General features: G+C 46.2%; 1 protein-coding gene across 1 annotated transcript in view; it reads right to left on the bottom strand.

The window, feature by feature from the left end:
• LOC126419718 (diacylglycerol lipase-alpha) overlaps positions 1-17,059 on the bottom strand; it is a 582,321-nt gene that overhangs the window by 436,742 nt on the left and 128,520 nt on the right. The window contains exon 6 of the mRNA XM_050086898.1: positions 1,327-1,411. Coding sequence (XP_049942855.1) covers positions 1,327-1,411 — 85 coding nt within the window. The remainder of the gene's footprint in view (positions 1-1,326; positions 1,412-17,059) is intronic.

Below are 17,059 nucleotides of genomic sequence, written 5' to 3'. Positions count from 1 at the left end.
TCTGTCAAGAATGATTCAAGCCAGCTGTGTGTAAAGCAAAGCCATCAGTTTCACAAAACTTGAGTTTTTGAATGAGTGTATCATGATCTACATAATCTCATTTACTAGTTTTGCTGCTTTGTATGAACTTGCCTCAGGGTTGGAAGGTGCCACACTGTTTGTTTCCATTAACTGTGAATCATAATCAGATAATCCGTCATCAACTGAGTACACATTAAGTGTTTCATCCTGAGCACTGTCTATAAAATGCAATCAATGTCTCACTATTTTTCTACACACAAGTTGGAAAACAGACTACTGAAATTACGTTGAAACATCGAAATGGTAGTTCCAGTTCACTCTTCCACTCCGTATCTTTTAGGAAATCTACACTGAATCTCCACGAATCACTGTTTCTTCTTGTCTGACAGGTAGGTAAATAATGCATCTAGATCTCTCATAAACAGCTGAAAGATTCCTAGAGGGTATCTGTAGCCTGTTACAGTAAACAGAGAGGTATTCCGCAGTAAAAACTCACAAGAACATGCTTATAGGTCCTGATCGACACAAAAACTATTTGTTTCAAAATTGTTGGCTTTTCGTCCAACTTTAATATATGTTGCAAGTCCTCCTTTTCCCATGTTAACTGTACACGAAAATGAGCCAAATCTATAATGCCTGATATTTAACTTCTCCATCCCTATGGCTGCATGGTGTTCAGAGAGGCACAGAGCATCTATCACTTTTCTACATCTTCTAGGCACACAATGAGCTCATACATCTTGTTTTTCAACCCTCTAACGTTCTGATGAAACAAAGTTTTATTTCTCTGGGAGCTGCTCTAATTTCTTACAATACTTTCTGTCTGTACATGACTCTAACCTAAAAATGTGCCCCTTTAATTCCGTACTCACAATAATTTTGTTCTGTATGATCGTAGCCCCCCTTAAACTTCCTACAAGATGCTCGACTAATCTTTTCTTTCCCCCCGTATTCAAGTGCAGGCCACGATTAGTGTTTTCCCATCTCCCAATTGCAGTGGTAGGCACGGCACAGATAGGATACTTTGTTTCAGCCAAAGACAATTTGCTCACCACTTAGTTCACACTGCTAACAGCTGTGTTACCCAGGGCTGGTCACGTTGGTGTAAGACCTCGACAGACCACACAGGAGTGTCTGTTGTTTTGCTCCTATTTCCTCCAGTCACATTTAATGCCACAGTCTAAGTTGTAAGTAGCAGAAATGACCCTGCATCCCTTACTTTCTTGACGAGCTCTACATCCACTTATACAATTGCCATACCCTTTCGTTAGATGTGTGGAACGGATGTTACGTTAGCGGACTCACCCGGTTCCTGTCGCTGTTCCCCATGCAGCAGAAGAGCAGTCTACACCGGTGATTCCAGCTGTCTTGGTACGCCCGGATCACCTTCCTGGAAGCAGGCAAGCAACACGTTATAGCAACACATAATCTTCCTCCGTAGCACCTACATGGATAGTGTTTGTCATTTATCAGACAGCTGTAAATTTCATTGATCTTCATGATTCCTCCTTTCGAACTGGATCACGGGAACTAGTTTCTAAAAGCGATAGGTAGATTACTCAAAAGTTTGTCAGTCTATTTATTGAAATATTTTGCGAAACGTTCACAGTGAAATCAGTTGAAAACTTTTACGTTAGTTCAACTAGATTTGACCCTGCGCAGAGGACATTTCAAAAACTTTAACATATTGATGCAGACATGATCTTCAGTTTAATACAAGCTGAAAAATAGCGAAGTGTTATGTGTTATTAGCCTGGAGTAGAAGCCTGGACATCAAAAGCTCTGACACGGAAAGACTAAAGGCATTTGAAAAATGTTAAGAATCTCGTATGCAGATTACGTTACTTACACTGAAGAACTTCACAGTGCTGGGAAACACCTTACAGTAAAAAACAAACATCAAATGCACAGAAGCAGCACATTTTGTACAAAATTTTTTAAAGCGTAAGATACAGTTTCCTGAAACTCATTACTGAAAGAAAGATAAAAGGCGAACGTGGATGGGAAAGAGTTTCGTGGTCACAGAGTGGAACAACATCTCTGACATCATCATCTTCGTTAAAACAGCTAAGAAGAGAGAGGAATACACCATGATGGTCGCGGTCGCCGACCTTCTATGACGAGACAGCACACACACAGTCGTTATTCAGTCAATATTGTATCCGTGAGATACAACTCTAAAAAATAATCGATATTGGCATACTAAACTAACGCTAAATCACAGTAAGACTCAGTTTTTGCAGTTTCTGACACACAATTCAACAAAACCTAATGGTTTAATTTCACGGAATGGGCATATGGTTAGTCATATATATACTGAGAGGCCAATGTCAAAATACCCAGATTCATGAACAGGGGTCGACAAGAGGTTCGTGAGCTTACACCACTTACTGCCCGAACCGCCCGTTTCTGAGCCAAAAATATCCTTTTACAATGGAAAAAGTTGCCCCAAAATATAATACCATGCGACATAAGCAAATGAAAATAAGCAAAGTAGACTGATTTTCGTGTCGAAGGATCACTCACTTCAGATACCGTTCGAAAAGTGAACATGGCAGCATTAAGTCTTTGATTAAGATTCTGTACGACAGTTTACTATCTGAACACTAGAAATTTGAACTGTTCAGTATCACTAATCATATGCCCATTCTGTGAAATTAAAACATTAGATTTAGTTGAATTGTGCGTCAGAAAACTGTAAAAACTGAGTCTTACTGTGATTTAGCGTTAGTTTAGTGTGCCAATATCCATTATTTTTGAGAGTTGCATATGGGGCCTGAAGATGGCATAATGAATTGCCGAAACTGGTAGCGAAAATAAAATAAAATAACATCAAAATTGCACGGTTGTTTAGGGAATTTCAATGTTAAAAACTATGAGTTTGTGGTCGTTGCATTTAAAATCGCACGAAATTGTTACAACCAGGTTCTTGTACGTGTTGCCTGATGCCAATTGTAGCTCTTTGATACTGCCGTCATAGGGTAGAGCGAGGGGTCTTCAGTAAGTAATGCGATACATTTTTTCCTCGGCTAGTTTCCGTTGAAAAATGCGGAATTTATTGTGGCACATAGTGGAAGATTCCCACTTCAGCTCCTATAGTTTAATGAAATTCCGACAGGTGGTGGCGCTGTATGTTGGCTTCAGGTAGGCCTCTGTAACGGCGCTGCGTTCCAAACGGAGAGCTGTTACTGAGTTTCTTTTGGCTGAAATCCAGAGCATCGCAGATATTCATCGGCGCTTGGAGGATGTCTATGGGGAGGTGACAGTGAACAAAAGCACAGTTTGGACGAGACTTCTGTCGTCATGACAACACGGTCGTGCAAACCTGTCCGATCTCAAACAGTCGGCCGCACAAGGCTGTGACTCCTGAAACGCTGGAACGTGCGGACACTCTCATTCGAAGAGACAGAATAAGCACGATTAAACACTTCGCTGCACAACTGGATGCATCTGTTGGTAGTGCTGACACACGCGCCCACCCGTTAGGGTACTCAAAGGTGTGTTGACATTGGGTTGCTCCCCGTTTCATTGCTCACAGAAGGCCATAAAGGGCAACGAACGACCTACTGTGCGGAACTGCTTGCGCGTTACGAGGCTGATCGTGATGATATGTTGTGGAACATTGTCACAGGCGATGAGACACGGGTTCATCACGCCGAACGAGGACGAAATCGGCAATCCATGGTGTAGCATCACACAACCTCTCCTCCGAAGAAAAAGTTCAAAGCCGCACCGTCAGCCGGTAAAGTCGTGGCGACGGTCCTCTGGGACTCTGAAGGTGTTATTCTGTCTGACGTCCACCACCATGGTTCAACGATGAGGTCTTAAGTGTATTGTGCTGCCCTCAGGAAATACACTACTGGCCATTAAAATTGCTACACCACGAAGTTGACGTGCTACAGACGCGAAATTTAACCGACAGGCAAAAGAGGCCCTGATATGCAAATGATTAGCTTTTCAGAGCATTCACACAAGGTTGACGCCGGTGGCGAAACCTACAACTTGCTGACATGAGGAAAGTTTCCAACCGATTTCTCATACACAAACATCAGTTGACCGGCGTTGCCTGGTGAAACGTTGTTGTGATGCCTCATGTAAGGAGGAGAAATGCGTACCATCACGTTTCCGACTTTGATGAAGGTCGGATTGTAGCCTATCGCGACATTGCTGCTCGCGTTAGTCGAGATCCAATGACTGTTAGCAGAATATGGAATCGGTAGGCTCAGGAGGGTAATACGGAACGCCGTGCTGGATCCCAACGGCCTCGTATCACTAACAGTCGAGATGACAGGCATCTTATCCGCATGGCTGTAACGGATCGTGCAACCACGTCTCGATCCCTGAGTCAACAGATGGGGGCGTTTGCAAGACAACAACCATCTGGGCGAACAGTTCGACGACGTTTGCAGCAGCGTGGACTATCAGCTCGGAGACCATGGCTCCGGTTATCCTTGACGCTACACCACAGACAGGAGCGCTTGCAATGATATACTCAACGACGAACGTGGGTGCACGAATGGCAAAACGTCATTTTTTCGGATGAATCCAGGTTCTGTTACAGCATCATGATGGTCGCATCCGTGTTTGGCGACATTGCGGTGAACGCACATTGGAAGCGTGTATTCGTCATCGCCATACTGGCGTATCACCCGGCGTGATGGCATGTGGTGCCACTGGTTACACGTCTCGGTCACCTCTTGCTCGCATTGACGGCACTTTGAACAGTGGACGTGTTACGGACCGTAGCTCTACCCTTCATTCGATCCCTGCAAAACCCTTCATTTCTGCAGGATAATGCACGACCGCACGTTGCAGGTCCTGTGCGGGCCTTTCTGGATACAGAAAATGTTCGACTGCTGCCCTGGCCAACACATTCTCCAGATCTCTCACCAATTATAAACGTCTGGTCAATGGTGGCGGAGCAACTGGCTCGTCACAATACGCCAGTCACTACTCTTGATGAACTGTGGTATCGTGTTGAAGCTGCATGGGCAGCTGTACCTGTACACGCCATCCAAGCTCTGTTTGACTCAATGCCCAGGCGTATCAAGGCCGTTATTACGACCAGAGGTGGTTTTTCTGGGTACTGATTTCTCAGGATCTATGCACCCAAAATGTGAGAAAATGTAATCACATGTCAGGTCTAGCATAATATATTTGTCCAATGAATACCCGTTTATCATCTGCATTTCTTCTTGGTGTAGCAATTTTAATGGCCAGTAGTGTTTAAGAAACGACTTCAGCGTGTCTGTTGCCACAGAAATGCAAACGAACTTCTCCTTCTGCATGACTAAGCAAGGTCTCGCACAAGTGTGCTCACAAAACGTGACTGGACTGCGACGCTTCCTTATCCACCCTACACCCTGAAACTGGAACCGTCCTACGTCAATCTGTCTGTCCCTGTGAAGGCTGCACTCCACGGGAAGCTGTACGTGAATGATGGGGAGGCTACTGATGCAGCAAGACGTTGGCTCCGATGTCGACCAGTGGAGTGGTAGCATGCAGACACACACGCCCTACCAGTAAGGTGGTGTAAGGCCGTCGCGTTGAAAGGAGATTGTTATGAAAAATAGGTTGTTGCAGCAAAAAGAGTGGGGAACAATATGCTGTATTGCAGGGCTTCCCAACCTTTTCAGCTGGTGGCCCCTTCTTCAGTCGAAAATCCATGGCGGACCCCTAATCTGTTCCCAATGAACGCCCATCTCTCCCCCCCCCCCGTCTCCCCCCCCCCCCCACGAAGTATCAATAGTCTTTGGTTTAGAGATGAATGAAAACAACATGAAGGTCAAAAATCGACTTATGAAATAGGTAGTGCACTGACAAAGCAAGTTTAACATTTAATGATGCCTGGGGCCGCATACGTGTCAGTGAGTGCTGTGATTGGTCGACAAAGCTCACTCCGCGCATGTGTAAAAGGTTCCAGCGCATCTACCGCCGTGAGCTGGCGCACAAACGACCCCCGTATTGTTGCGGAACAGTCATTCAGAGAAGCCGCAATCTCTGGTACTAAATGGTGTATGTGTTCTCACTTAGGGACCGCAATACACCTGAAGTAAAAGTACACATTTTTTTCACACGGAAAAAAAAGTGACGGATTTTCACATTTTTATTCAATAACTTTTGTGGTGTCACTGCCAGACACCACACTTGCTAGGTGGTAGCCTTTAAATCGGCCGCGGTCCATTAGTATACGCCGGACCCGCGTGTCGCCACTGTCAGTGATAGCAGACCGAGCACCACCACACGGCAGGTCTAGAGAGACTTACTAGCACTCGCCCCAGTTGTACAGCCGACTTTGCTAGCGACGCTACACTGACAAATACGCTCTCATTTGCCGAGACGATAGTTAGCATAGCCTTCAGCTACATTTGCTACGACCTAGCAAGGCGCCGTATTCATTTGATATTGAGATTCTATTAATGTATCATCAAGAGTGATATTCTACAAATGTGGATTAAAGTTAAGTATTCCAGAAGCTACGTACTTTTCTTTATAGCATTCATTACGTATCCTGTTTCAGACCTCACGCCAGCCTGCGTTAGTTTAAGCGCGTGCCTTTCGGCTTCCTCTCATTGTGTCTAGGCTGTCTTGTCTAGACACAACATATTTGGCGACGACGGATACAAACGGTCGTATTGCTCTAATTTACTTGTGTCATGGCTTCGCCACAATCTCCAGATGTACTGTCCGAATTTTATCGCTTGCAGAATCAGCAGACGCAGGCGTTATTGGATGCCCTTGGACAGCTCGTCCAGGGTCAACGTGCAATGCAAAACGATGCGGCAGCCGCCGCACCACCGCAACCGCAGCCACAACACGCAGTTGCACCACCTTTTCGTCCATTTGATGCGGCGATGGAAAGCTGGACGGAGTGGTCACGCCAATTTGGATTCCATCTCGCCGCCTACGGAATTCAAGGTAATGAGCGGCAGCCTCACTTATTATCATGTGTCGGCGTCCAGACGTACCGTGTGATAGTGAAATTATTTCCCCGCCGCGACGTAGCAACTCTGTCCTACGAAGAAATTTTGTCTGCATTAGATGCATATTTCAAGGAATCAGTCAATGTAGTTGGAAAAAGGTATACGTTCTTTCGTACAAAACGTACGGCCAGTCAAACTAATCGGGAGTGGGTTGCAACTTTGCAAGGCCTTACTAGGGATTGTGCTTTTGAGTGTGAATGTGGACTCCCTTATTCAGATACTATGGTGCGTGATGCAATTGCACAGAACGTTTCTGATGTTCGTATACGGGAACAAGTTTTGAAACTAGTCAATCCCTCCCTTCAACAAGTGATAGACATATTGGATAGGCAAGACACACTTGACTTTGCTCAGGAATCATTTGAAACTTTGCCAGCTGTGTGTCACATTAACCGGCCCGCCGGGCGAGCTGCACGGAACTGTAAACAGCCCTCGCGCACGTCCACGCAGCCACGTGTGCTGCGCAAGCACGCAAATACAGTGAAATCACGTCCGCGGTGTGCTGCTAGACATTCGCGTGAGAATTGCCCGTCACGCCAAGCTATTTGCTTTTTATGTAATAGAAAAGGACATGTTCAGAGTGTTTGCCAGAAAAAGCTCAGATTGGACACTCACAACCATTCCAGGCCCTTTGCTTCACGCCAGAATCGACCCAAGAATACTTAGGCTCGTGAACCTTCGCCCATGGACATTCATGTAGTTAATTCCACTCCACCCAGTGCCACTCTCTCTAGCAGTGACTGTGTTCGTCCCACAAATAGTGTGCGTCGACGTCGCAGGAAATCACGTCAAGTAGCATGTGTTTCTGTACCAGTGTCTGTTCGAATTGCACGAGACAGTCGCTCTTGTCGTCAGCAGGACAATAAACTTTTTGTAGACTTGGACATTAATGGCAACGTGTTCCCTTTCCAGCTCGATACCGGAGCTGCAGTTTCATTGATCAATAAAGACACTTACAAACAACTGGGCACACCTCCATTGCGTGCCGCAAATGTTAAGCTAACTACATATTCAGGTCTCAAGATCCCTGTGTTAGGACAGTGCAGCCTTCTTGCCACATACAAGGGACAAACAAAACTTGTGTCATTTTACGTACTTCGTTCTTCTTCTGCAGTGAACTTGTTTGGTTTAGATTTATTTCAGTTGTTTAACTTGTCTATAGTCTATCAGGTCCTATCAGTGAACCAGACTGTGCCTTCAGCCAGTGTTTCTAGTCTATGTGAAGAATTTGCAGACATTTTTGCACCGGGCCTTGGTTGCGCTAAGAACTATAAAGCACATTTGAACTGAAAGTAAAGGCGCAACCGAAATTTTTTAGAGCGCGCAATGTTCCCCACGCATTGCGTGATCAGGTCGCAAGAACATTAAATGATTTTGAATGTGCGCAATGCCTCTTCCATTTCAGCCCCACTTCATCGCTTACGCCGTAAAGGTGTTCCGTTTGTCTGGACGACGGAATGCGAACGCGCCTTTCGCCAGTTGAAATCGGCGTTGCTTTCTCGTACTTGCCTTACGCCATTTGATCCCCAGAAACCCCTTTTGTTGATGGTAGATGCATCGGATTTCTGGATCGGTGCTGTGCTTGCGCACAAAGATGGCTCGCAATGAACGCCCTATTGCCTTTGCGTCCAAATTGCTCTCGTCTGCACAAAGAAATTATTCACAGATAAAGAAGCTTTGGCTCTCGTATTTGGTGTTACTAAGTTTCATGATTTCTTGTATGGTCGTCACTTTACCATCATCACAGACCACAAACCTTTGACGTCGCTTTTTCATCCGAACAAGCCTGTACCTCCACGTACAGAGCAGAAAATCATTCGCTGGTCTATTTTCCTCTCGCAGTACCGCTACGATATCTTGTATTGGTCCACTGCTAAGCACGGAAACGCCGATGCGTTGTCCCGTTTGCCTGTTGCTGAGGATCGAGCATTCGATTCTTCCGAACTTGCTTGCATGTTCATTGATTCGGAAATCGATGACGTGGTCGAATCGTTTCCGATTGATTTTCGTCGTGTAGCTACAGCCACAGCTGCTGACCCTGTCCTTGCTACCGTTCTGCGTTTTGTTGCTACGCAATGGCCTTTGTCAAAGTCTCGGATCGAGGATCCGTTGGTTCGCCGATTTTTAGCTCACAATGAGAGACTTTTTGTTCTGTTGCGTTCTGATAATGATCAGTCCAGGGTCGTGGTCCCACGTTCGTTACAGTCCTGTCTTACGGCTTCTCCACCAAGGACATTGGGGTATAGTGCGCACGAAACAACTTGCTCGTCAGCACTGTACTTGGTTCGGAATCGATGCTGCGATTACGAATATGTGCTCTTCTTGCATGGCGTGTGCCGAACAACAATCCGCACCACCGCGGAAATTCTTTGCATGGCCGAAAGCCACTTCCCCTTGGCAACGCTTACACATAGATTTTGCTGGTCCATTTTGGAATGCTCGATGGTTGGTTTTCCCGCCGGCGACGCCCGCAGTGGACGCTTCGCTGCAGCCGCCAGGCGCCTCCCTGGGTCACGCGCCACCGATCGCTTCCCGTGACCAGCTGTCCTCCGACTTTGAACTCTTGCCAGCTCCGGACCAGATGTCGTCTTCGCCGTCGGGTACCCCTACGTGATGGAGGTCGAATCTTCGGCCCCTCCTGTCTCTTTACAGGCGCATACACCGCATGTTGACGTGCACCCTGGACTAGGTTTTCAGGCGTTTCCTAGCTCCCCTCGGACCGAATGGCCGGGTGCGGGTGGCACAGCCTCGCCTGTTGTTAGGCTCCCCACCTCGTCGCATACATCAACATGGGGACCTCCCCACGGCGTACGGAAGCCTTATATCACAACCGTTCGCCGATTTGCGGGGAGGAATGTGGTGTCACCGCCAGACACCACACTTGCTAGGTGGTAGCCTTTAAATCGGCCGCGGTCCATTAGTATACGCCGGACCCGCGTGTCGCCACTGTCAGTGATAGCAGACCGAGCGCCACCACACGGCAGGTCTAGAGAGACTTACTAGCACTCGCCCCAGTTGTACAGCCGACTTTGCTAGTGACGCTACACTGACAAATACGCTCTCATTTGCCGAGACGATAGCATAGCCTTCAGCTACATTTGCTACGACCTAGCAAGGCGCCGTATTCAATTGATATTGAGATTCTATTAATGTATCATCAAGAGCGATGTTCTACAAATGTGAATTAAAGTTAAGTATTCCAGAAGCTACGTACTTTTCTTTATAGCATTCATTACGTATCCTGTTTCAGACCTCACGCCAGCCTGCGTGAGTTTAAGCGCGTGCCTTTCGGCTTCCTCTCATTGTGTCTAGGCTGTCTTGTCTATGTTGTTGTTGTTGTGGTCTTCAGTCCTGAGACTGGTTTGATGCAGCTCTCCATGCTACTCTATCCTGTGCAAGCTTTTTCATCTCCCAGTACCTACTGCAACCTACATCCTTCTGAATCTGCTTAGTGTATTCATCTCTTGGTCTCCCTCTACGATTTTTACCCTCCACGCTGCCCTCCAATACTAAATTGGTGATCCCTTGATGCCTCAGAACATGTCCTACCAACCGATCCCTTCTTCTGGTCAAGTTGTGCCACAAACTTCTCTTCTCCCCAATCCTATTCAATACTTCCTCATTAGTTATGTGATCTACCCATCTAATCTTCAGCATTCTTCTGTAGCACCACATTTCGAAAGCTTCTATTCTCTTCTTGTCCAAACTATTTATCGTCCATGTTTCACTTCCATACATGGCTACACTCCATACGAATACTTTCAGAAATGACTTCCTGACACTTAAATCAATACTGGATGTTAACAAATTTCTCTTTTTCAGAAACGCTTTCCTTGCCATTGCCAGCCTACATTTTATATCCTCTCTACTTCGACCATCATCAGTTATTTTGCTCCCCAAATAGCAAAACTCCTTTACTACTTTAAGTGCCTCATTTCCTAATCTAATTCCCTCAGCATCACCCGACTTAATTAGACTACATTCCATTATCCTTGTTTTGCTTTTGTTGATGTTCATCTTATATCCTCCTTTGAAGACACTGTCCATTCCATTCAACTGCTCTTGCAAGTCCTTTCCAGTCTCTGACAGAATTACAATGTCATCAGCGAACCTCAAAGTTTTTATTTCTTCTCCATGAACACAACAATTGTACTCATTATTTTACACTATTTGGTGAAGGGTGGCCGCGGACCCCCTAGAAAGAGCCGGCGGACCCCTAAGGGGTCCGCGGACCACACGTTGGGAAGCCCTGCTGTATTGGAATCCGGAATAAAGCCAACCTGCTGTCTGGAAAAAAAGTGTTGAATTACTCATTGAGCGTTTTTCGGACATTTTTTGTTTTGTGGAATGTAAACTATTACATCTTTGGACATTGAAAGCGAGGTGCAAATTTTGAAGCGGTATGAAATCGTATGACGACATGTCTGAATATCTGTGCAGCTTTTTTTGCAGACAGGAATTGACTACAGATAACTGCATCACCTGCGGGAAGTCTGCAAGGTGATTAGCATAAAACAAGAACAGTGAGGGTCGTAAAACACTTCCCCGGAGAAACCCTTATGTTACCTGTACATTCGTCAGTGTTTCATGCGCTAATGGAGCAGGGAGTAGCCCCCAAAAGCACCACAGTGCTAAGTAAACTTCACAATGGTTTGTGGAGTGTGGACGTAGATGCCTGGGAGGGAATCTAGCCCCGGCCCTTATGCGAGTCTAGCGCGGCCGGGCTTTACGCGGTCGGCTGCGGCTGCAGTGCCTTAACCCCTGCCCTAGTCCACTTTTCGCTTCAGCGTGGGGACTTTTCTGCTATCTGGGCCGCATTAGTGCCATTAGCGCCCACACCACGGCGCGTGCGCAGCTGCGCCAGATTTAATGCCCCGCCTGCGGACACAATGGCCGAGCCGTACTTCCTGTCTGTCGTGAATAGCCGCCCCCCCCCCCTCTTCTCCACCCCTCCCCACTCCCTCCCCCGCGACTAAAGCCGCGAGTCGTCGCTGCTTCAGCCACCATTAGGGGCACTTCCGCGATGTGGCCGCTTCCGCACAGAAAAGTGCTCCCCGGTCTGTCAGTCTTCTTCCTACTTCCGCCGTGTCGGCGTTTCCAACTTTGCCCTCTTTTCCTTATATCCCGCCATTCCGCCACAATGTGCCGCGAGCGGGTCTGTGGCGAAGTTCAATGTCTGGCAGTAAAATCACAGTACGAGAAGGCCAAGACGGTTTCCGCATGCTTCTTCTTTCGTGAGCTGTCTAACACAGGGGCTGGTATCCGAAAGCTCCCGAAACATTAGTGATAGTCGCATAACTACAGTACTACATCGATCTTATATCTTCAAAGTAAGCAGCTTGGGAGTGAGCACACCGACACAAAAGTTTCTGTAATACGTCCTCCAAGTCTGTCGCTGCTGCACCCGAATACCTTCCACTCTATCAAATCATCTTTCATTCAACTTCATTATCATTTTTTAGGAAGAGGAAGAAGTCACACCCAGTTAAGTACGTTGAGTACAGTGGATAGGGAACAACTGCCACCCCCGTTTTAGGCAAACAATCTTGAGTAACTTAGGCAGCATGTTCTCGTGTATTGTCATGGTGGAGTGCTGAATGGTTGGTACGCCACTTCTATGGCCTCTCTCAAAACATTTAACAAACCTGTCAATTTTTTAAAAAAATTTTAATTATGTGTATAGATAATAACAATAATTACGCGTGGCTCAGTGTGATCAATTCGACTACATAGTTGGAGGAATCGAAGAAAAGTTGGGACGAAAGCAGACGTTAAGCAAAAGAGGTAAGAAGATGGAAATGACCCATGATTAATCACTGCCTCATGTAATTTGAATCCAGCGGAATTTATCACTAATGAGCTAAGCGTGCTATAATGGTGCCTGAGCGTCTCTGAATATGGGAACGACGGCGAAAGAATAATAAATTACTATAAGGAGAATAATGAAGGAAGGAATCGCGTTGTGTTTTCCAAAACAGATCTCAAAATACTTGCTAGGAGTCTCATCCAGTATTTAAGCTACCCATTGGCTTAGACCAACAAAAAGATTAAGAAAACCGAAACGAAAAAAAACCCACTAAATATGAACATATGTGAGAAATATAATCGATTCTTAAATTTTAAAATAATGAAAAATATCGCAAATGTGTCCGCTAAGAAATGGACTGAGCTAAACTAATGAGAGAAAGACACTGTAAGGAACTGGGATTTCGGGAAAGGGAAAGGGAAAGGAGGGAGGGAGGGAGGGAGGGAGGGATGGAGGGGGGGGGGGAAGAGAGAGAAGTATGTTGGCCATACAAAGTCCTTTTTTACAACAACTCGAATGATTGAAAGAGAAGCAATGTTGATGAAAGTGGTTAGCAGTAACGCCTGCGTTAAGACCGATTTGTTCTCAACATCAAAAGCTAACGTATATTGCTGCGAGCAGTAAGATAATACCTGGAATTTCTGAATGAGACAATACAACACGCTGCAAACTCGAAACAGGCGGAGGGACGCCGATGAGTGAAGCTTAACTTAGGGCCACTTTCAAGCAGTCACTTAACGTTAGCCGATACGGCAGAGAGTATAAAAGCTCGAAGGGATTGTGGGCTGGTTGCCAAAGTTCGCTTTGGGGAACGTCAATACTGCGAGCGGTCTCGGGCTGCCGGGAACTCTGCCAGTGTATTACGGGCAGTGCAATCAGCGTACGTTACAGTCGCGAGAAGCTTAACTGTGTCTTTCTGCATTACGAGACACCCACGTATCAAACAGTTCTTAAAGCGTCTCCAGCTGCTATCGACATTCCAACTCAATCAGTCAACACCTCTTCTTTACTCACCATTATCTACATATCAACACAATCAGTAAACAGCTCTTCTATACATTAGTATCATTTCTTTCTGAACCCCTAACACCGTTTCTTCTTGCACATTAAATTGTAAGAAATCAGTCCCATCTGTTACACGAAGTATTTTCCTTTCATGTCCAAACATGATTCAACGCGTCTGTGGTGCTATCAGTGTTTGCTTTGATTCATGTTTAGGCTCTAGCACAGTGGTTCCCACGCTTTCTGAGACCATTAGGCCCGAGTGCAGTCGGACATTAGCTGGTAAGCCCGCCCTCCCATACGCCACTTTTTGGGTAGCAAAATAACTCATGACTGTCGAAGTAGGGAGGATATAAAATGGCTATGGCTAGGAAAGCGCTTCTGAAGAAGAGAAACTGGTTAACATCGAGTATAGATTTAAGAGTCAGAAAGTCCTTTCTGAAAGTATACTACTGGCCATTAAAATTACTACACCACGAATATGACGTTCTACACACGCGAAATTTAACCGACAGGAAGAAGTGGTGGTGGTTAGTGTTTAACGTCCCGTCGACAACGAGGTCATTAGAGACGGAGCGCAAGCTCGGGTTACGGAAGGATGGGGAAGGAAATCGGCCGTGCCCTTTCAAAGGAACCATCCCGGCATCTGCCTGAAACGATTTAGGGAAATCACGGAAAACCTAAACCAGGATGGCCGGAGACGGGATTGAACCGTCGTCCTCCCGAATGCGAGTCCAGTGTGCTAACCACTGCGCCACGACAGGAAGAAGATGCTGTGATATACAAATGATTAGTTTTTCAGAGCATTCACACAAGGTTGGCGCCTGTGGCGATACCTACAACGTGCTGCAATGAGAAAAGTTTCCAACCGATTTCTCATACACAAACAGCAGTTGACCGGCGTTGTCTGGTGAAACGTTGTTGTGATGCCTCGTGTAAGGAGGAGAAATGCGTACCATCACGTTTCCGACTTTGAAAAAGATCGGATTGTAGCCTACCGCGATTGCCGTTTATTGTATCGCGACATTGCTGCTCGCGTTGGTCGAGATCCAATGACTGTTAGCAGAATATGGAAGCGGTGGTTTCAGGAGGATAATACGGAACGCCGTGCTCGATCCCAACGGCCTCGTATCACTAGCAGTCGAGATGATGGGCATCTTATCCGCATGGCTGTAACGGATCGTGTAGCCACGTCTTGGGGACGTTTGCAAGACAACAACCATCTGCACGACAACGTTTGTAGCAGCATGGACTATCAACTCGGAGACCGTGGCTACGGTTACCCTTGAGCGCCTGCTATGGTGTACTCAACGACGAATCTGGGTGTACGAATGGCAAAACGTCATTTTTTCGGATGAATCCAGGTTCTGTTTACAGCATCATGATGGTCGCATCCATGTATGGCGACATCGCGGTGGACGCACATTGGAAGCGTGTATTCGTCATCGCCATACTGGCGTTTCACACGGCGTGATGGTATGGGGTGCCATTGGTTATACGTCTCGGTCACCTCTTTCTCGCATTGACGGTACTTTGAACAGTGGACGATACATTTCAGATGTGTTAAGACCCGTGGCTCTACCCTTCATTCGATCCCTGCAAAACCCTACATTTCAGCAGGATACTGCACGACCGCATGTTGAAGGTACTGTACGGGCCTTTCTGGATGCAGAAAATGTTCGACTACTACCCTGGCCAGCATATTCTCCAGATCTCTCACCAACTTAAAACGTCTGGTTAATGGTGGCCGAGCCACTGGCTCGTCACAAAACGCCAGTCACTACTCTTGATGAACTGTGGCATCGTGTTGAAGCTGCATGGGCAGCTGTACCTGTACACGCCATCCAAGCTCTGTTTGACTCAATGCTCAGGCGTATCAAGGCCGTTATTACGGCCAGAGGTGGTTGTTCTGGGTACTGATTTCTCAGGATCTATGCACCCAAATTGCGTGAAAATGTAATCACATGTCAGTTCTAGTATAATATATTTGTCCAATGAATACCCGTTTATCATCTGCATTTCTTCTTGGTGTAGCAATTTTAGTGGCCAGTGATGTATTTGTATGGAGTGAAGTCATGTATGGAAGTGAAACATGGACAATAAATTGTTTAAACATGAGGAGAATAGAAGCTTTTGAAATTTGATACTATAAAAAATGCTGAAAATTTGATGGATAGATCACGTAACTCATGAGGAGTTGGGGAGAAAAGAAATTTGTGGCACGAAATGACTAGAAGATGAGATCAGTTGATGTATGATGGAATGCATTCTGAGATATCAAGGGATCACCAGTTTAGCACTGGAGAGAAGTGTGGTACAGGTGGGGAGGCTGGGGAGGGGTTATTGTGGAGGGAGACGAAGAGATGAATATAGTAAGCAGATTCAGAAGGTTGTAAGTTACGGTAGTTATGCGAAGGTGAAGAGACGTGTACAGGATAGAGCAGCACGGAAAGTTGCATGAAACTTGTCTGCGGACTGAAGAACACCACGACAACAAGTGTCCCGTTGTCAGCATTAGAGCAGACTCTCAGCGCTGTTTACGCGACACGTGTTACTCGCAAAAGCTCTCTGAGAGTGGAAAACTAGCTTTACATTTGATTACGCAATGGGACCTGAATTAAAAGTTGTTACACAAGATATTTTAGAGCGTTAGGGCCTTTTCCTTCTTTTTAACTGGTGGCAGCTTAGAACAAACTTGCACGCATAGAGCGACGTATAAAGACTACGTGGCTTCAGGCGTACTGCCGAGTAGCTGTTGTCATTTTACTCTCAACGTTTCGGCGACCGACTCAACTATCTTCTTCAGGTGCTGCGAATTGTGCTGTTATGTGTACTCGCTGCCTGGACTTCAGTCAGTCTATGACCTAGTGTTGATCTCATTGTGCTATTTACAGCTGGTTCTGGGTTCCACTCTGGACGCCCACTACGCCCTTTGGTGCTCTTTTATTTCTTAGGGTATGTTGGAAACCTAATACATCGGGAAAGAGATTCGAGTTTAAACAAGGTTTGGGGTCCGGCACATAATTTATTACGATCTCGCGGGCCACCTAATCCAGCAGAGATGGAAAACACTGAGAGCATAGGTATTTCCATGAAATTTGTGAGGTAGGAGACGAGGTACTGGCGGAAGTAAAGCTGTGGAGATGGCTCGTAAGTCGTGCTTGGTCAACTCAGTCGGTAGAACTCTTGAGCCGCGAAAGGCAAAGGTCCTGCGTTCAAGTTTGGGTCCTGCAAAAAGTTTTAACCT

Source organism: Schistocerca serialis, chromosome 9 (assembly GCF_023864345.2).
Source record: "Schistocerca serialis cubense isolate TAMUIC-IGC-003099 chromosome 9, iqSchSeri2.2, whole genome shotgun sequence".
Lineage (NCBI taxonomy): Eukaryota > Metazoa > Arthropoda > Insecta > Orthoptera > Acrididae > Schistocerca > Schistocerca serialis.
The sequence above is the reverse complement of the archived record's forward strand: the minus strand, read 5'-3'. Positions and strand labels throughout refer to the sequence as shown.